The 22,117-nt window shown below is 35.6% G+C and overlaps 1 protein-coding gene across 2 annotated transcripts in view; it reads right to left on the minus strand.

Moving 5' to 3' along the window:
* Window positions 1-22,117, minus strand: part of fstl5 (follistatin-like 5) — a 189,020-nt gene that overhangs the window by 78,360 nt on the left and 88,543 nt on the right. For both annotated transcript variants that reach the window (XM_028009467.1, XM_028009466.1), the window contains exons 5-6: window positions 11,054-11,250; window positions 3,049-3,169 (exon numbers count right to left, since the gene is read on the minus strand). In XM_028009467.1, coding sequence (XP_027865268.1) covers window positions 3,049-3,169; window positions 11,054-11,250 — 318 coding nt within the window. The remainder of the gene's footprint in view (window positions 1-3,048; window positions 3,170-11,053; window positions 11,251-22,117) is intronic.

The raw sequence follows: 22,117 nt of genomic DNA on the forward strand, positions 1-22,117 counted from the left end.
GAATATTATAGGTGTTGTTAGATGATTACAGGTCTCAAAGGGCTACTGTGTGCAGCTCTGCACGTTATAGAAATCTTAGATAAGTTTAATTTCCATGTTTATGTGCTTCTGCACTGTTCAATCCTTAGATGAATTATCTGTAAGCAAGCATTGGTTCTGAAGCTGTAAGCAGATTCCACATAATTTCTGGAAGAGATTCATTTCTAATTTCTGATATAAATGTGTCAGATATTTGAGATCTCAGAAAAACTTGTTTTAAAGCTGCAGATTTGTGGTGAAGCTACAGTGATGCAACTCAATCAGTTTCTCTAAAAAACTCAATCAGGCAACTGCAGCTCCAAAATGCAGCTGCCAGAGTTCACACAGAGTTAACTCCACTGGCTCCCTGTTAGTCAAACTATAGATTCTAAAACCCTCCTAAATGCATTTCTGATTTACTTGTCAAATAGGGAGCATGTACTCGTGTCTTCAGAGACATGCTTGCTCTGTGTTCCCAGTACCAGAACTAAACTAGATGAGACAACCTTTAGTTTCTATGCTCCTCAGCATTGGAACAAATCCTCTGAAAACCTGAAATTTGCAGAAACATTTGGTTCCTTTAAATCAAAACAATATTTGTTTATGGCAGTTTATCAAATAACGTGACTAATAATTAAGTGGCTGATGAGACTTCCAGTATTGCTCGGGAGGTAGAATCCGTGAATACTTGAGAGACCCTCTAAAAACACTTAAGATAAAATATAAATATATCTTTGTATGGATGAATGTGTTCATTGGAAACGGTCTGAAATTTGTAATTTTTTTACAATTGGTTTTTGGGTGGTGCTATAGCGGCCTTTTCCCATTTTTCTGACAGGAAGGGTGAAAGAAAGGGGGGAGACATGCAAAGGTACTGAGGTCAAGAATCGAACCCGGGACAACCGTGAGGAGGACTACAGACTCCTCATACGGGGTGCCCACTAAACCAACGCAACGCCCAGGGGAAACTGGGTGTCGTTTTACTGTAAAACCTCTGCAGTCTTTCTTATATGTCCTCTTGGGGTGATGGTGCAGTGACAAGAAAAATGGATGGTGCTACTGGATTGGCTGTTTAGCTAGCAAACACCAGCCACCATCATGTCAAGTAGCATTGCATTTAGGTATTTGAGTTTCCCCAGCAGAATTTTCTTTCATACACCACAACAAATCTACAAATATTAAACAGTGAATAGGCAGGGTTCGTTGTATGTATTTTTAAAATTGTGAACTTGTTATCTATTTGTTAATTTTACAAACTTACCACTAAAATAGCTTATAGCCTTGATAGATCCCCAGAGGTCACAGAGAGACCTGTCTGCAGTTTCCTCCATGACCAATGAGGTTACATGAAAGGAAACATGAAAACATCCAGCTTTCATGACTACTGCTTACTCCTGCTTAGTGGTTTGAAGAATTTATAAAATCTTTATTTTATAAATAAAATTCAGAGCTATAATAACTAATAATAGCTATATAATATATAATATAATATATAATATAATAGCTATAATATCAAAATATTTTCATGCCGGTTTTAATCCAAAATAGAGTGAAAGGTTATGAAATGGCCATAAAGCATTCTAGCTGAATACACAAAAAATCCCAAGATGAGTTGAGTTGTTGACTGAGTCATAATGAACACATTGTCCATCTGAGTCTGCAAATGTTAATTTGAATAATTACTGAAAAAGTAATTCTGAGAAAACAGCTTTAATGGATTGGTTCAGGCAATTATTTATTCATATTAGCAACAACTCGAAGTGGAAAGTAAGAAAAAAGAACTGATAGAGGTGAATAGAGCAGGCTTAAAGAAACTGCCCCACAGGGCTTTATTATTTTCAAATTAAATAGCCCATTTCCTTGTGAGGAGTTCAGATGGGAACTTGAAAACAATCTGTTTGCTAGAAAAAAGAAGAAGATGGAGGTACTCAACTCTTCAAGAAAGCTCAACTCCCCCCGGATTGGCTGGGGTTCCTTTCTTTTCAAGACTTGCCAGAAGGGCTTTTCACCCACACACACATTCACCCACAAACAACTGAAGTGAAGTAGACAAGACTCCCACAATGCCATTTCTTCTCATGACTTGTGTTTTTTTTCTCCAAGAAATGATTCATATACAAAGGGTTGATGGGATAAAGGTTGATTATAAATTCTCTTCCACTGCTAAATGTGTCAACCCAGCCAAATGTCAGAGGATATTCTGTCAAAGGATATCGAGTTGACTGCAAATGTCAGGCGAGGAGGAAACATCAACAAGAGCAAGGGGAGGAAACAAAAGGAGGAAACTAGTGCACATGTGTTTGTGTGATTCACATTTTGCAGAGCACCTGTCATCATTATGTTGTGTAATGATGGAGGATTTGGTTTGAACTGTTTTGGGTTTTGTGACCCGTTTTCTTTGGAACAAATTCCACTTTGAACTCCTTATTTCATCTCCATCAACAGACCAGCAACACTCATTTGGCATCAAACAGTTCATCCCACAGAGCAAACGTTGGCAAGATATAAAACATATTTTTACCAAATACATAAGTGGCCAAGAAACTATTAGTAGCACAATTTTTAAGATGTGTTTTGTCAAACCTTAGTCCATTCTCCATGAAGTTAAAACTACTAATTAGAGCTAATAATTCAAAACAGAACGAAAGCACAATATTAGGATGACAAGCATGAGTGACATGAAAATTTAATTGAGTGAAATTTCAATATGTCACGGCTCTTGTTTCTGTTGCATGCTGATCACTGCAAATAAATTAGACCGAACAGATGAAAATGATTTGGACACTACTAGCACAATGTTTCAGCCCCAGGATCAAATTGGTTTTAACATCTTTAATAGAACACATCAAGAATCATTAAGCGGTACTGACAAAGGCACAGGGAACTAAATATTTGTTTGTCATATGTGATCTGTCTTCTTGTGGGGATAGAAAGTCTCACTGCAGCTATAAATTGAATTCTATTTTGTGTTTTTTTTTTTTGCTTCTGAAGGATTTTTTTGTTGTGTTCGAAAGAAAAATTCAAACTCACCAAAGGCTGTGTAAAATTCCTCCTTTGTAAGGTGCTCATCATTGTTAATGTCATTGTACTTCAGCAGATCGAACAATGTGCACTCAGACACATCCTTGGACAGACCTTCATGCTTGATGACCTTCAAAGAAAACACAATGTTCTGTTATAGATGGCAGATGGAGCTTCTTGGATTTTGTAGGTGTTTTTTTTTTTTCTTCTCACACTTTATTATATACTTCACAGTATAATGAGTCAGGCACTTAGTTGTGGAGTTTGAATTTCCTTTGTGCATGGCAAATACATCACATGACAATCAAATTTGTGCACATTTTACTTTGAGTTTATTTTACTTTGTGAGAACAGAATAGGATGCACTGAGCTCAGCCAAATCAATGCATACATATGAAGATTTCCGTCTATATTTGGACAACATCACATCATTGAAACTCTTTTAATCACAGTGACAGACGACCTTCTCATCGCACCAGTTAATGGACTCTATTCAGTACTAGTCCTTCTGAACCTCTGTACTGCACTTGACATCATCAACCACATCATCCTACTACAGAGATTGGAACAGCTAGTCGGGATGAATAATACTGCTTTCCAGTGCTTTAAATCATATTTATCTACCAGATTTCACCTCATTAACATTTATCACATGTCCTCCACAGGACCTGTTATAGTGTTTAACACGATTCCACTCTGGATACAGTTTAAATCTACCTTTACATTATCTTGCTGGATGACCTCAGTTTTCACAACTAGGCTGATGACATTCTCCTACACCTGTCTATTAAGTCACTGAGTTTCTTGGTCAACAGGCTTTCTCGCAGACACAAAATCTTAGATGACAAGTAAGATTTTACTTTTGAACTCAGGCAAATCCAAGGCTATGATTCTCAGTCCCAAAAAAGGTTTGAAACTCAACAAAAAAACATTTACTCATGCTTATCAAGTTAATTATACCTTCTAGTGCTATTGTCAGAAACCTTATGGTAATTTTTGGCAGGCTCTTTTTCAGAAATTATTCACCAAAACTGTATTTTTCCACTCAATATTTCAAAAATCAGGTCTGTCTTGACCTGAACTGCTGCAGATAAACTATTGGATCCATTCATAATGCCTTAACTTGATGACTTAAATGCAAATTTAGCTTTGCATCCCAACATCCATCCAATGTCTATACCCTCTTATTCTTGCACATACTTTCTAGGTACCTTTAAGCAGGTTTTAAACACACCTTTCACTAAGCTCACATTTCTATATATATATTTTTTTGTTGCTCTGATGTAATATAATTTTAAATGTTATGGTTTTTATTAAGTGCAAAATCATCCTAATTAACAGAAATAAATGCTTTCAAACATCCATCTATGAGTAATAAATGTACATGATGTGTTTATTTAGTGATAATGTTCCTAAAATAAACAGGCTTTTCAATAATATTAAAATTTTGTGACTGGGTCTGTATAACTACTATTAGATGAGTAACATGAATTCTCCTTTGAATTTGAAGTAAATCTATTTGGACTCTAGTTCAAGCAGTCAATAAGAACTGTTGCCTTGAATGCTGATGGGTATGGATTTTTAACTTAAACACACTCTGTTTGATATTTGTGATGGCCCAGACTACAAGTTGAAACACTCTGGCCATCTTATAAAACAGCTTCCTACTATTTAAAGTGTTGCAGAAGTTTTCACCACACCAGATCTTTCTACCTCTCCATGCACCCTGCAGTATGTAGTGAGAAAACATGTTCAAAATCCAAAGTTGTTTTAGAGCGTTAATATGTATTCTAGAAAAAAGGTGCACAGCAGATTTTCATATCAATAAAATTTATATGATGCACATCTGTTCAGAAACCATTTTTCCTTTTATTTCCTCTTCAAAATGATAAAAAGTGTTTCTCAATTGTTACAGTTTATTGTACTCAAACTAAAACTTTCTATATAAAGTTTTATAACACGGATGTGAAGAGGGTTTTGACACATTTTTCTCTACAGCATGCTGCTCAACACCCCATGCATGACCCTGCCTGTAAAACATCCATCATACAATATCTGCTGTCAAAAAACTGATCACAAGGGACAGCTTTATACATCATGTCTTGTCCTCTGGATCAGTGTACTTCCCTTTCCAGATGACTTGGCTGAAACATTAGGTGGTCATCTAAAATCCTTGCAGTATCCTTGAAACACTGCACTACCAGCCAAATAAGCATTTCTCATTCTGAGCTTTTTTGGTGCTTTCTAATTTAATCTTTTCTCCAAAACCATTTTCTCTCAACTATTTTTTTAACAATAACTATAATTCCCATAAAGTGTCCTCATCTATTGAGCCAGAATAAAGCACTTGCATATTTTCACTCTTTCTGTGCACTTTTTCTGATTTGTATTTCTATTTTAAAAAAAAAAGAATTACACTAATAGGATGAGTACAATAGCAGCGCCCTCACTCCGCTCATTCCTTTAAATATCTGGCCTTTGATAAATGACTAATAGAATGATTCTTAATTTCCTCCTTTCATCTTTGTGTGGAGAAAGATGACTGAGACACTGAAACGAGATCCTGGATGTGTTCAGTGGTTTTCAGCACACCATGTGCTCTAAATTATCTGAGGCACATCACTGATGTGATAACTAGATGTAATGTTTATTGAGGTTGCAGCCACTGGCTGATTCAAATCGAACTTTAATTTACAAAGCCAATGGAACATTGGATGATTAATCAGAGAGAACGCTCTGAGTACCTAGTGTAGCTGCAATTAGCAGCTACACTAGGTTTTTTTCAGCTTCCTCTTAACATGGACTACATTGCAGTCATTATTCAAAACTATTCTGCCAAAAACGGCAATGCATAGCACTAATATAGCACTATTACAACAATATTTTACATGCTGTTGCATACATTTAAAACCATAAAAATTTCAGAAAACAATGTCAAATCTGCACACTGTAGTTCACCAGAATAAAATAGAGCAATCATCATGTGAAGCAATATTACAAAACTGTATTTTAACAAACTTAAAAATAGCTTCAGTCACTGGTAAAACTGAACAAATTGTTGTTGCTTTCATAGGAAAGTAATATGGAAAGTAGCTTATCAGCATTTGTATTCATATACATCTGAATTATCAATGAGAGTAGTTACTTCTGAAAAATAAAGGCAGATGTTTTTGGTGGTTATTTGTTGGTTGGTTGGTATGGAGGAAACTGGTACCCTTAGCACAATGTCTTGGAGAAGCAATTGTTGTTGTCCATCAATCGGGGAAGGGTTCTAAAGCAATTTCAAAACCCTTAGAAGTTTATTGTTCCACAGACAGAAAGACTATCCACAAGTGGACAACATTCAAGTGTGCAGACGATCTCTCCAGGAGTGGATGTCTGAGGTCTTTAATAGATTTACTGTTTATTTGCTGTTAAAAATAGTCTCTCTCAATTAGATCTTGTTTATACATCTGTCAAGATATGTATTATGCTTAAGCATCAGTTTCAGAGTGCATCAGTTTCAGAGAGAAAACAGGAAGGTTCAGAGGTAATCAATGAAAAAAATGTAAGCATAACATAACATGTTGGTGTTTTAGGTGTGTATACTCAGTGGAACTTTGTTCCATTCCAGGTACACTTGTGTATCTGATGTGCATTTATGTTACTATATAAAATTTCTAATTTGATCTGAAGTTTTTCACCTCAGGGGTTATGTGAGACTACGACAAAGATGGAGGAGGACAGAGATGAAGAAAAAGAAAAAAGCAGACAATGGGATGGAAGACAGGAAGAACAGCGTGAGGAAGAGGTCAGAGATGATAAGGAAAAAGACTAATTAGTTGAGGGAGGGTCAGAGAACTCAGGTGAGGCTCAGCAAGCGCAACCAATCATATATAAAATTCATTGTAAAAGAGCCTTAACCCAAATATTCTCAGAAATGTCAATATCAGTTGTTCCAAAAGTTCCCATTTAATAATTTATAACACAAAGAAGTAGTTACATATAATAAAACTAATCAGACAGTGAAGAAAGCCACCATCCTAACCCAAACTACACAGTTCTCCCACACTTCTGAAAGGCTTGCTCCATTGTATCTAAATGAATCAAATGACTTCTGAAAAAATTCTCTTTCGACATGATACCAAAGAAGATATACATATAGCAGCATGATTGGACAAATCAACCACAGTATATTGGCACAAACGCATTATATCATTTGTTAAGCATGGTGGCAGAGGGAGCACAATCTGAACTTGATTGCAGCAACAAGACTTGTAGGTGAGATGGTTATGAAATCAGTTCTGGAGTTCTTTGTTATCTCTATGTGTTTTATGTAAACTAAAAGAATTATAAGGACAGTTGTTGAAACAAACTTTTTGTATTCAACTCAACAGAAACCTATAGATATGGGTAAGCAAAAAACATTATTTGAAGGTTAGAAATTCTACACACATTTCAAAATTATGTCACAAACTTTAAATATGTGAACCATTACAGTCACACTTTGACCTTAAACATGTGCTTTTATATGTACACATACAGTATAAAAATAGCTTCAGTCATTTCTTTCGGCTGCCTTAAAACAAGCCAAACACTTGAAGCAGAAATATGTTTTAGATGATGTTACGTTTAACTAAACCTTTGTCTTTTATGTTGTGTATTATTCTAACACAGACAAGTCCAGAAAAAGCTCAGTGGTGAATAATACACCCTAATGTCTTTTTTAACAAAAAAATAATAATTCGGTCACATTTTCTGTCAAATTATAAGGTACAGACATTGTAAAAGTTACAGAAAAAAATACATTTTGATTTGCCATTTTAAAAGGGCACAAAGTCTAAAAGGGCAAGAACAATTGTTCTGAGCCTCTTTATGTGAACACTCCAGCATGTCAAGTTAGCTAGGATGAACGCTTTCCGTTCTATCATTTCAAATGAGCTCAGAGAATGCTCCAATTATAAAAGTGCTCCAGGGCACAAGAGTGGCAGCGATGATTTTGTGTTTATAAATGCTAAAAAATGTGCACATTGTATTCTCAGGGCTTGCACACACAAACATTAATTTTGCATTAATATCCAGCATTTTTTTGGAAATATGGCAAAAGTTGAAAGATCAGCAAAGTGCCATGAATATGCATTCTGAGCTTCAGTTCTGTTTTGTTGTTTGGTTGCTTTTAAATTTTGTCTTTCAGAAAAAAAATAATAGTACATTATTCATTGGTTCCATTAAGATTAAAACACTTAATGTACCAACATAAAACTATACATATATGTATATAATATATATATCTATATATATCTATATATATATATATATATCGATATATATATCGATATATATATAAAAGACTAAGTAGACTTCCAGTCACCCAACAAACATAGTCTGTGTACTCCACTTAAAGATTAATCAATTAGTTGATGATTATTCCAATAATTGATTCATCACTCTTAATCCTATTAATTGTTTTGTCCCTATAATCATCATGCAGTTGCTTCAGGGAGGGATAAAAATATTGTCTAAATTGAAGACATTTTAGTTGTTTTCAAATTTCAAATAAATATGAAAGATAAACAAAACAAAAAAAGAAACAAAATACTTTTATGTCTTCTCAGTCCACCAACACTTTTTTACGCTGCCATACATGCCTTCCTCCTAGGAAGCAATTTCTATGGGAGATCTACCAAACTCTCGTTTTTTTAACACAGTGAGAAAAATCTTTTTATCCTTTGAAAAGTTTCTTCTACTTTGGCCTGAGAAAATTGAACAAATATCCTCCTTCCAGCTATATATTACAGATGCTGAGACGGTCAAAATTCATTTCCTAACTTTAGCATCTCTTATACCATCCTTTGGCATCATTTACTGCAAAAAAAAAAAAAAAAAAAACACGTTTTGAAATTTAGATTCATTGGACTATATAAAGACATTCAAATCAAAGTAGTGAATCCTGCTTCACTGACGACATAGGCACTAACAATTCCAAGCCCTCTGCAGAGTAGATCTTCAACTGGATCAGCAGGAAGGTAACAAGAGAAGCAACTGAAATTGTGGGTTTGAAAATTCGCTGCAGGGTGCTTAGCCCCTTCAATTATTCAAATATACTGCATAATAAATCAGTCTTCAGGTATGCAGAGACTTTGTTATGCCAAGAATACACTCCTCTCTCATGCCAGCCACAAAAAGCTTTTCTTACAACATCCTTCTTAGTAGTGATGGTTAAAGGCTGTGGCTCCCCAGGAGCACAAGACTCTTTTGACCCACATTGCTTTTCAAAAGGTTTACTTAAAGACACCCTCTGTAGCTACCAGAGTGGAAGAAGGGCAGGGATAAATGCATGAGATTATGATGCAGAGAAAAGCAACTCCAATAATCCTTTGATTTTATTATGCCAATATAAAGATCATTAATTAAATGATCAAAGGGGTTACATTTTGCTTTAAATACTGAAAAACTTTTCAAATCCTCAGACACAACCCTCTCCGAATTCAAGCTAAACATTAAAGACGTGGAAAGTAAGCTTATTAATAAACTTATGGGTATTATAAAATATTGTATCCAAAACAAAAATGATAGAAGCAGTTTCTGTTGCAGTCTGGCCTGTAACAAATTCAGTTTAAACTAAATAGTTACACAGCAGTACATTCATATTTTGTTTTTAACAACCATACAACCAAGGTGGGCGTACAGATAACCATTCCTGCCGGACTGCATCTGGAATATGTGCCAGCTGATACATCGTTGGAAAGTGGAGTGTCTTCCCACTCGATGCACAGCTGAAGTGTAGCAGAGTGGTCCATACTCTCTCTGCTGCCTCTTGGTTCAGATGTTTTCATTTGCTTCAGCTCTGCTGTGCAGTGCTGCTGATCCAGAACTAAATTTCTTGGATTTTTGCCATTAAACATAAAATCTCAGCTTGTCCTTGCCTTAATTATTTAATTAACTGTAAGGCAAATGAGTCTGTAGTATAATCACAACCAAACACAAGTGATCACAAAATCAAGAGAATTTAGTTTTTTTTTGTTTGCTTTAAAATAATAACCTTTTCAAATCAGTGATCTATGACTGACAAGCCTTTGTGGGTGCAGGTGTCCCACTTTGTGAAAGACTGCAGAGCACTTTTGCCTCTTTTTCCTCGTCCCACACATTTATATTTTCAGAAGTCAAAGCTCCATGACAGACACCTATTGATGTTCTTCTCAGATTGGTGAAGGTTCTTTTATTAGTGGCTGTGTTTGCCGTCAGTCACTCTGGACACATGGGGCGAAAAGAAAGTTAACCTGCCACTGAACAGTACATCTCCTTCATGCAAAAAAGGATGGAGCAATCATGCATTGCTTTTCTCTCTATTTCATAATGGACCTCCCATTGAATTAAAAGCATAACTCTTTTTAAACAGTAATTTTGTATGAGAATGAGTGAATTCTTAACTTCAATAATTTCCAATAACTGTTTGTTCTTGTAGCAACCAGTAATGTTATAATTTGGTCATTTTTTACTATAACGGAGACAATTAAGTACCAACTAAAATTGATCAGTTTTTTTCTACATCATTTGATGAAAAATAAATATTGTTTAAATATGGTGATGTGCTATTAAAGCTTTATTGGGTTTCCAGGTAATGTGACAATTTCTTCAGAATTATAAACTTTGCAGTATGGGTGGGTGCGTGATTTTGCCTCCTGAAAAATAAATGGCACATCCTGCTGCATTTAGTGGAATTAACAAATAGTGAAAAAAAACATTTTGTTCCCAGCAGCCTTGTAATTGCTGTCATTATCAGACCATTAGAATTAAACTATGTGAACGAGAGTGGCTCAATTTGTTCTTCAGCGTACCGGCGCTTCTATTTCAAGCAATCTTTACCCTGAACCACATGTCGTTACCCATCCTTAGCGTTTGAGTTTGTTATTTGAACTGTTATGCCTTTATACAGTGTGAAAAGCTTTTAAATTAAACAAGAAACTGATTTATCACAGCACCAATTTGCATAAACTGACAATATTTAAAAATATTGCAGCTTTAAACTGCTTACCTGTGAGAGCTCGCTAGCATCTATCAGTCCGTTGCGATCTACATCAAAGCGTTTGAACATCAGGTCAACCAGTTGCTTCTTGGCTGCCATGCTGTCCTTGTGGGCCCCGTGACCTGCAGCTCCCAGGTATCGCTTGTCATGTAAATCCAGAATCTTGGTTTTCAGACGGCGGTAGTCATTCAGCCTGCAGTCATCATCTGGCAACAGAGCAAATGGGGAGACAGAAAATTGTTCAACAATTGCTTAAGATTTTTAAAAACACTTTCAAGTTTTAAAAATGAAAACTTTTAATGCAGTTAACCATTCTTAGGTTAGTTGGTCTGAGAAGTATGAGAATAATGAGTTCAGCAAAAATGAAAATTAATCTGAGCTGAAAAATCTCCCTTTGACTCTGTTTTTAAAAAAATCTGTAGTTTTTATGAAATCTGAAAATAGTTTCTCTCCGACTGCATCCCATTCTGCCTCTTAAACGTCAAGTCTTATTTTCTATACAGCACCATTACAACAGAGCTCATTCAAGATTTATTTTTATGTAGAATATGTCTTTGACTTGATACTTTGTTACTAATTTACACAGCAGTATGCCATTTCTGTGCCTCATGATACCACATTACAATTCTTCTCTACTCTCTGTTATCAAGCACGGTTGAGTTCTTCCAGATGGGAACACACACAAACACATTATCAGGTTAGGACTAGGATTTTTCAAGCTTCTCATTTTTAAGTTTACTGATTGCTCAAGTTGTTTCGCCCAGGGAATATTGACAAAAATCTATAAGATAAAAATGAGATGCTACACTGAAACTGTTTGCTCCTGTCCCTGGTTTACAAGTCATCAACCCTCAACACGTAGGCAGTTCCACTGATCAGAGATCTCAGTAAATCGGTTTTGCTTTATCATTTCTGAACAAAGTTCAGGTGTTTTGTAGAAGACTCCATGATTTTATTCTTAGATGTTGATTACACCAGAGAGTGTGACAGTGATGTCACTGTTCTTCCCAGAGAATTGTAAAAAGGAGAATAGAGTTGTTTTTTTCTGGGCTGGCTGACATCAGCTAATAAAATTTTTATGAGGGGAGGTATACTTCCAGTTGAAACAAAGAGAAATAATTTTGACAAGTGTAAACCTTTGATTCTTGTCATTATTTTCTCTTTAGCTCCATTTTGTCTTCCCTCCTCTAAACCTTTTATCCAGTTGACATCTTTGATGTAAACCCTTTGATGGCAGATTGTAAATACAGGGTGTTCATGTTTTCTGTTGCTGTCAGGGTTTGCTCCTGACACCTGTATGATGAATTTGTTAATCAGTTTCTTCATTGCTTGGCGAAATGCTGCAAGTGTGGGTGTGTTTTCTTTTTTTGTGGAAGACTCCTGAGCATCCGTTCTGAGGCCGAAAATCACAGAAACACATCAAGTGCTTACTTGATACACACAGAAGCTTATGGTGATGATGTCATCCAGATTTGTTTGTTCAAATGCTAATTGGCAAGGATTTTAATAATTCTAGCGTATGAATTTAATCATTGTTAAATTTATGTTCTAGCAACAGACACCATGCTGTTGTTTATATACCGACACAAACAATTTAAAAGAATCATAATGCTTATTATGGCAGGTCAGGTTTTTCAAAGGGGGGTATTATTTAGAATTGACTTTTTTGAGCTTTTATTTCTTGCTATAATGTGAGTTTGCTGAACTCATTATTGTCATACTTCTCAGACCAACTAACCTAAGAATGGTTAACTGCATAAAAAGAAACTTCTTAAAGAGACGGAGGTCTGATTTAACGTCTATCTTTGTAATTGGACTTTGTCTAATTGCAAAGTCAAATTCCTTTTAAGTCATATATGGTAAATACAGTATTTTTTTATAACAGCTGAGAGTAACAGAGTTAGTTGTGCTATAAAATGGCACCATCTGCCTATAAAATACACAAAACTGCCCCTTTAAGTCACAGTCTGTGGGCACGGCATGTCCTGTTACCTAACAACCCAAGCGGAGCTCAAACACATTTGGTCAGCTGGTTTTATCGCTGGCTGCTTGAAAAGATGTTTAGTTGTTGACTTACTTATGCTTTGTTTTGTAAACCTAATAAGACATATCTAAACCTGTTCCAGGATGTATAATAGGACCCTTTTAAAGAAAAACATTAAATAACTACATTCAGAATAAACTCCAACTAAATTTGATAGAAGTTTTAAAATCAACAGTGCTGGTTGTGTAGAATATTCAAGCTTCTTGCTACTCTGATCTATATGAAGCAACAGTTGGAGTAGACCAGGCCGATCTTAGCTGGTTGCTTAACTAACAGGCTAGATTTGCTAGCCAGCAGTACTCTAGTCTCCTGGCATGCTAGCAGTTAATTCAAAATAACATTACCATCAGTTTGCAGCTGTCTTTCAGTATTTGCAATATTACAAATTATTCTTGTAGATTTTTAAAGCATAACCTTTTAAAATGGTGCTATGTTTTAAGACTGCTAACCCTTATGAGGCATGAGAGAACTGCAAGACAGTCTTAAACTTTACCAGACTTTAACATTTGACTCCAGCTCTACTATACTTTCATCTCAATCCTATGTGACCCATTAAAATCCCAAAGGTGGACGTTTTACAATTAATTTTAAAATATTATGCAGTATTTTGAGAAAAGCTTTCATATGCAACCGTAGATCAAGAAGGATTTATGTAGTAGATAATCCAAAATTGTTGAATAATGAGAAAAAATACAGTTACAGTGACCTGAAAAAATTATTCAATTAGGATTTTATGTGATAGACTAGCACACCATTATGCATATTTTTGATATAAAAAAATAATTATTTTTGTATGCATACAATACCATTGTGCAATTGTAAACTGTAAGTAATCCTGGATCCTTTAATCACCAATCAATCAAATTTTATTTGTATAGCACATTTCAGCAGCAAGGCATTTCAAAGTGCTTTACATCATTACAAACACAGAAACACAATGCAACATAGAATCAATAATCAAAACATAACATTAAATCAAGTTCCATCACTAAATTTGTAATTGATTACATTTCAAATACAATTCGAAACAGGTGGGTTTTTAGTTGAGATTTAAAAGAAGTCAGTGTTTCAGCTGTTTTTTGTTCCAAATTTGTGCACAACAAATGACCACAAATGTCTGCTAAATGTCAGCATTTAGCAGACATTTGGATGAATGTGCTTTTGTCACACAAGTCTTGCCTTTATTTTAGGTTAAGCCGAATAAAAGGAGTTAAATGCCAATCTTTTCCAATACGTTTTGTAAAAAATCATAGATTTCTTTGTGTTAGCCTATCACATAAAATCCCAGCAAAATACATAATAGTTTGTGGATGTAGTTTGATAAATAATGAATATACAAGGAATGGAAATATTTTTGCAAGGCACGAGGGTGATTGAGGTATTTTTGTCTCGACATTCAGAAAACCAGCTCCAACCAATCAAAGTAGACAAAAAATTAAGACAAAAAGGATTATGGAAAGTGCAACTTGGGTGGCAATAAATAAAAGGTAGTTAGAGACTTCTGGTATGCTTTTGCGCTGTATTAATTTTTGTTTGTGGGGGTGTATCAACTTCAGCAAAGCTGGGGTTTGAAGAATCAATGTGATTGATTCTTGTGGATCTTCAACAGTGCACTGTGGCGTATGCTACAATCATGAACAAACACTACAGGCCTCGCTTCAGAATGATCTCGCTGGTTTCTGGCCCTAAATATTTCTCTATATAACTCTCTCGCAGTGCTTCGCTGTCAGTTCTGAATTGTGCAAAGCCACACAGAAAGAAGTAAACATTGGAATGCTCAGGACCAATACTTCAGTGGGTTTTTCTTTTCTTTTTTTTTGCTGTTAGCGGGTAGAGCTGCAAGGGAGACAGACAAAGGTGTTGACAGATGTTTGAGTTGCATTCTCAGTCTGAGTTGCGCAGGAACCAGGGTGTGAACACCAACAGCAAAGCTGAGCAACGGTCTTTAACTTGCCATAGATGGAACTGAATGATAAGGAGAAATATAAAACTTTCTTCTCTGTTAAAACAGGAGGCAGAGTCAGTGTTAAATACCCTGACAGCAGCAGCCTGCCGCATTTCATGGAAAAGGGTCAGTTTGGACAAGTTTCAGTGTCAGAGTAGCTGCCTTGGTCACAAATGGCAAAATGAATAAAAGATAAATGGCTCTTGGTGCGCCCTGGGGATATGAAGGTCAGTTACATCAAAGAACTTTACAAGTTATGCATCTACACACATACACACACACACCCACACACACGCGCAGAGAGAAAAGCTGACAGGGCTCAGCTGATTTAGAGGATTTTATAGCTTTAGCACATCGTTGCAGGCTTGTATCAGGTTTGAAATGAGCTCATAATTTTTCTTATCTACATATGTGGAAAGGTAACCTATATGTGACATGTTAGATTCCTGCTTTTTACATCATCATACTCGGGCTGTACTGGTGACACTGTATGCAGAGCATGTAGCAGAATCAACAGCCAACCAGAAACTGGACAAAAAGAGTCAAGCACTGACTTTCTGGTAAATTACCAAATAGCTAAGATCGATAGAATTGATCTTAGGTATTGATATTGATATTCATATTGGTTCAATCCCAATATGAATCATATTGGTAAGAAATATCCTGTTGTCATCTTTGACTCAAACTATTTCAGATCTACAGCTGTGACAGGTTACCCAACGTGGAACAAAACAGCCAGATGAAAGCATGAATAAAATAAGAAAAAAAAAAATAAAATAATTAAAAATTGTCAGAAGATGTCACAATCTGTATGTCTGTGGTGGACCACCATTAACTGATTTCAACCACACAAATGATGAACAGACTGAAGCAGGAAGGTTAAAAAAAAAAGTTGTATTTTGGCCTAAAGGGAAAACATTTAATATTAAAACCTTTCAATATTGTGTTTCTGGGTCAATAAATATTTTTGGAAAACTACAGCTGATCCTGTGGTTAGAAATAAATGGTAAACCTATAAATATATATTCTGTCTCAATATATAGAGAACTAACTTGTGTCAGATTATAAAAGTAAAACTGGGTAGAAAAGCTGTCTGTGTTTACTGAACAACTGAGGAAGAAAGTGCTGTTAGCAGGCCAGAGGCTGTCATAGGTAATGAGCTTGGACGATTATTGCAGATACATTACAAAGTTAGCCATTTGTTAATACTACATGTTAGAAATAAAGATGACTATATAACCTTTAAAACATCTTTCAGCCAGCATCTCAAATGACTATTGTCATATAATTTCTTTAATAAATCACAATTTAAGCAAAGTACAAATTTCTCTAACTCTATTTCTGTAGATATTTCATACCCTGAGCTAACCTTTGACTGTCAGAGACATCCGACAGCATAAAGCACTGACTACCAAAAACCTCAAGCCATTTGTCCACTAAAGTGGCAAAAATACAGTTCACAACGACCCACACATTATAAACCACTGTGCTGTATTTTTTCTTGCTGGCTTGGGTGACTTTGGTAAATTCAGATTTTTAGATTCAAATACATATTCAAGTTAAAAATTGAGATTCCATTTCTGGTTCTGTGAACATATGAGGACAGAAAACCTGAAACAAACTTTGGATCCAACAAACTCTATCTTGATGATCAATTTTGGAGTAACTGACTTAAAACTCTGCAACAAGGTGACTCTAGTTTGGAACCATTTTGACACCAAAAAGAAATGCTATTCAGGTAATTCTTTATGTGTTCACCTAGCTAAGGTTCAAACCAATGAAGCAAAAAAAGAGGGCCTCAGAACAAACAAAATAGAAGAGGTAAGTGGAAACTACACATTTTCCAGGGTACATCCTTGTCCGTTGACGAGCTTACACAGTGAGATCAGATCTAGATGGAAAAGTTTGCAATCACCCAAAGAATGTGTTATTTGATTTATGCTTATTCTAATGAGATTTGGAGGTCCAAGGTTTGCCTAATGTTACTGCTTAGCTTCACAGCACGCTGGTTGGATTTATCACTCATTAGAAACATGAGGTGGTGCATGGCCAGCCGTTTCCTGGATCACATTCTACAGAGCATAAAGTTGGCAATTGAGGAGAAGCTAAGAAAACGAGAAAAAGTCTATTCACATCAGCTTAAGTAATTAATGAGATAGAAATTCTGTTTTTTCCGCTTGGAGTCGGTTATGAATGATGAACTCCTCCCATAAGGCAGCAGCTATCAGGTGGAAGATGGTTTTTCAAGCATTTTGATTTCTGTGAAGCTACTGAAGTAGCAATCATATGCATCCCATTGATTTTCACAATTTACCTACAGTAGATGGACCTCATAGCACAAAATGCCACAATATTTTAAATGCCATATATTTTAATCCAAATAAAGTTTGCCTCGCAAAATTCAATCTAGTTGCCACTAATTAGGTATTGTATCTGTTTGGGTTACTATTATTTGTTCTTTTCTTTCAGTTTTATCTGCCATAATAATAAAAACAACTTCCAGAGTTTTAGTTTCTTCTTCTGTAAAAATATTTAAGAGGCTTTAAAGTTAAAAATTTTTTTAAATACTAGGAAGTATTTCTTTTTTGCATGAAACTTTTTCTATTTGTCTTAATAGGTGCACTCTACATATAAATTGAAAATGTATTCATTTTACACATTTGCAACGCCCCCTCCGTCTACTTTTTACATAGATACTGTCCGGGTCAATTTGACCCGGCAGTTAAGTTGAAGTGTAAAACAGATTTTAAAAATGTCCAATTCTGTATGTGTCCTTGCAGTTATGAACCATATTTCACCACACACATACATGCGCATGTGCACGCCCACAAACCCGCTTTCTCACTACTCTCTTTACTTCACTAAGAAACTGCGAGAAAGCAGGTGTTCATACAACTTTTGATGGGAACCTTTTCTGTTCCCGTGGACAAATTCCACCCACTCTGAGTGGACACTCAGCAGAAGTGGGCAAAACATAAATACTCTGCATGACTCATTTGTCTTGATTTTAATCAGCGGGTCAATTTGACCCAGACCAGTATGTGTGTCTCAAGTTCAATTATAAAGATCACCCATTGACAAAAAATATATATAATGTAATATAACATTTTTTTCAAAAGATTAATTTCAAGGAAATTATTGGTTTTTTGTGTTTAGGTTTTTTTCAGTGGACATAAAAAATGTAAATTCCATTTTTTATGTCCAAACAAGTAAATGAGCAAGTTGTCATCATTGATACTTTGTTTGTGAGAAATAATTTTAAAAAAAACATCATTGCACAAATATTGATTGAAATGGTTAGTACTGGAGTTAATAACCAGATACAAAAATGTTTTGAAGGAATTTTTTGGTTTCTGACATTATTACATGATTCCCCAGGTCAAACTGACCCCCGGACATTATTGCTGTACCTCAGAAACGAACATAACAGGAGGGTTAACCAAAGAAAAGCTGAATAAATATTCCTCCATTTTTTCCAAGGTCATCATGTAAATGAAAGCTCATCCTACATCAGCCCCAAAGGCAGTTTTGTGATTTTATTAAGATAAATACATTTCTGAGGTGAAACTTAGATGAAACTTAACTACCTAACCTGCAACAAAAATCCCCATTTGGTTATTCATTTTCCAATGCTCAAATACTTGCTTCTTTGGAGGTTAGACAAATAATTATAACAGACAGGAAAATGCATTTGTTAAAATTAAAATATATCAGATTTTACATTCATCACATGCAGTGTAAACGAGTCAGTAGTCCTGAAAGCGAGTAAGTAGTGCTGTCTGAGTAAACACATAGGTTCCGTGTCTGTCTTTCAGTACTTCTCTGCACAATTATTGATTACAGCAAATTGTCCTCAGTCTCAGTTTGGCAAATGGACAGAGTTCATTTATTGAGCTTTGTGTAAAATCATCTATATTTAATGCAAAACCAGATGGATTAAGACATGAATTCTAAAATAGTTGCAACATAATATTTTGGATATGTGAAAAAACATTGTATTGTACTGGAGTTGGAAATGTAGTTTGATACTGACATAACTTAAGAGCCAGTGTCTATTTCAGGGACAAATACAAAAAATAAAAAATAAAATAACCTCAAGATAAAGTAAATACCATTATTTTTTCATTTTCCATAAGAGAAACAAAGCCAAATTCAAAATAGAATATAATGATATTCTCCTGGGCAAAGTACCACTGAGTTTACAGGGAGATGCTGGTGCACTTGATGGGGCATGAAAACTAAAAGCAATGTTCTGGATTCCTGGATGTTCTTGGATGTTCAACATTGTAAACATGATGGGCGCCACCTTCAATAAAACAAAGGAAAGCCATCACTGTGCACAGTGATGCACAACACATTACATACTATGTAATGTGTTGCATTACATAGTATGCAACACATACTATGTAATGTATTTGTTGCATACATTACATAGTATGTATGAAATCATCATTCATCACAGAAGCAATTACATACAGCATGATGAAAGGATAGGACAGTAAATGTTTTCTTTAATCAAATATCATGCGATCCTTATAAGTCTGCTTAATGCACTGCTGAAAATTCACAATAAATCAGTCTACAATGTCACATGTACGCTGTGCTGACCCCGTTTCTTTAGGTATATTTCACTTCCTTACATTTTCAGACTATATTGAAATCTTTTCAGCTGGCTTTCATTGAAAACTCTCCAGATTTTCTGAAAGAATTTCAAAGACCTTCATAGCTCATTTACATTTTCAGTCTGGTACTATGCTAATGTTAGAAGGAGGTTTTGTTCAAAGCCGTGTAATTCTGCCCTTTGAATCATTAAAATGTTAAAAAGGCTGCGGAACCCCAGAGATGAGGCAGTGTTGTGTATACTGGACATATAAAAGTGAATTTACCAGGAAAGTAATTTTTAATTAACTCTTTGGAGCATTTGTTGCCAGATGTTTTCATTTAACTTGAATTAGTTAAAAACTACAAATATAGTTGATTGATTAAAAAAAAAGTTTGGTTATGGTTTCAAAACCCCATAAAATGTAAACCAAGTCAAAAAAAACAAAAAAACAAAACTCAGAGCAACTTCAGAGTGCAAGGGAAACATTTCAAAATTCTTGAAAAGAAAGTGTGGCTCCTTGGAAACAAAGTGTGGAGAAACAACAAATGACCAGAGGCTTTGCCCAACACTATATTCCAATACAAACACCAGTGCCCCAGCAGTGAAAGAAACCCCGCCCTGCTTTGACCTGCCACTTTAAAAGCACTACTGTTTTATTTATACAGTGAAAGTGTATGCGCAGCAGAATAGCTGGAGTCAACTCTGCAGAAAGCTCTCCTATCCCTGCATCTGCTCCCTAACACCTCTTCAGCTTTTCCATCACCGTCTCCAGGGCCCTGGCTACTGCCGGGGTTCACAATACATCACGAAAGCACAGGATGACAAGTGGGCTACCCAAATCAGAGGTCACTGATTGCAATCTTTAAGAGCAACTAAAGGTGTCACTGCAGCAACACCTGACTGGACCTGAAATGGGTATCTGAGCAGTGGAGCCTCAAACCATCACTGCTGGTCTGACTGACAGTTATATTCATGCATAGTGCTCACAACAAGCTCAGATGTAAGATGAGACTTCTGCTCCTGTTTCAGAATTTACTGTAAAGGTTATTATAAATAAATCTTTAAATCCATAACGCAATGAAGAAAGAAATAAAAAATAAGGTTAGAAATTTTTTTGAGCTCAGAAAATCCTGTTTGAAAGGTTAGTTTGTCATCTGTTCTTGACCTTTGTCATCTTCCATAGAGAGAAGAGCTTTTTCTTTTCTGATTTTACTTTGTATGTTATACCGAAACAAAAGACAAAGGTGAAATTACATATTTGAACCAAACTTTGATTAAACCTGTAGCAACATGTTTATTCGAACTGAAATATTGTTTAAAGATATTTTAATTAAATATATACAAAATCTGACAAATTTGGAAGGGATATAAAATGAAAGCCAGATGGTGAAGTGAAAATGAATTCTTAACAGGGAGCCTGGGTTCCTAAATTTGTGTCCACAATGTTTCCCATCTTGCCATGTGTTCTGGTATATTATTCAAGTTGAAATATGATAAAATAACCAATATATTGACTGTGACGTATGTATGTCACTTCAGTCATACTGTTGGGAATAGTGGATGCTTATAGGCATCAAGGGTGTGGAATTCAGTGCTCTGCATAATATGGACAGGAGACAATACTTTTGACATTGTATGGTCAGTTTTTTATATTTAAGGATTCAATGATGGGCTAGGATTGTAATTGTAACACTTTCCTGGTGCCCCAAGTGGTTAGATAACAAGTAGCCAAATCAATCAGGTCAGATGTCAAAGCAACAGTTTCACTGTCAGTTTCAAGCAACCTTTACACTGAGGTGAGTGAATCTTTTTCTGTGCCAAAAGCACAGCATAGTGCGAGGTTCAATAACTTGTTTAATTCAGTCATTGTTGAGATATTTAAGTCCAAATTGAGCCCATTCTGAAGCACAGGTGCACAGGAGCACCATTAAATCCTGTAGAAGAGCTGTGGTACTTTTAGCAGAATTTTTTTAATCTAAAGAAATCATGCCGCCTTAGTTCAGGTGGTCAAACTGTGTATGGTGAAGGGGGAAATGCTTCATAAGGCAGATATGGAATAGTGTAATGAGTATAGATGTATGATGTATGATTAGTCTCAAGTCAAAATGATCAGTGGAGCAACAAGACAGATTTACAATATCCTCCTGATATTATTTTCTAATATACTGACAAATTTCTCTTAGAGAGAATAAATGGGCACAATTTTCCTGATCTGCCATTTCTGTTAGCAATATTCGAGTTGAAGTAAAAAGTATCAAATGAGAAGAACAAAAAAATGAACATTTTGAAGTGTCTTTTGACACCCTACATCAAGTCACACCACTATATCTCTCTCTGGGAGAGATTGCCTTTCTATATTTCAGTCTCTGACAGTGCCGTTTCTCTGTGGATGAAGTTGTAATTTTCTCCCCCCCATCTTTCATCACCACAGAAGCTCTGTCTCATGAGGTACTACCTTTCCCCCTGTGCCTGGAATAGGAT

The sequence above is a fragment of the Xiphophorus couchianus genome, chromosome 23 (assembly GCF_001444195.1).
Source record: "Xiphophorus couchianus chromosome 23, X_couchianus-1.0, whole genome shotgun sequence".
Taxonomy (NCBI): domain Eukaryota; kingdom Metazoa; phylum Chordata; class Actinopteri; order Cyprinodontiformes; family Poeciliidae; genus Xiphophorus; species Xiphophorus couchianus.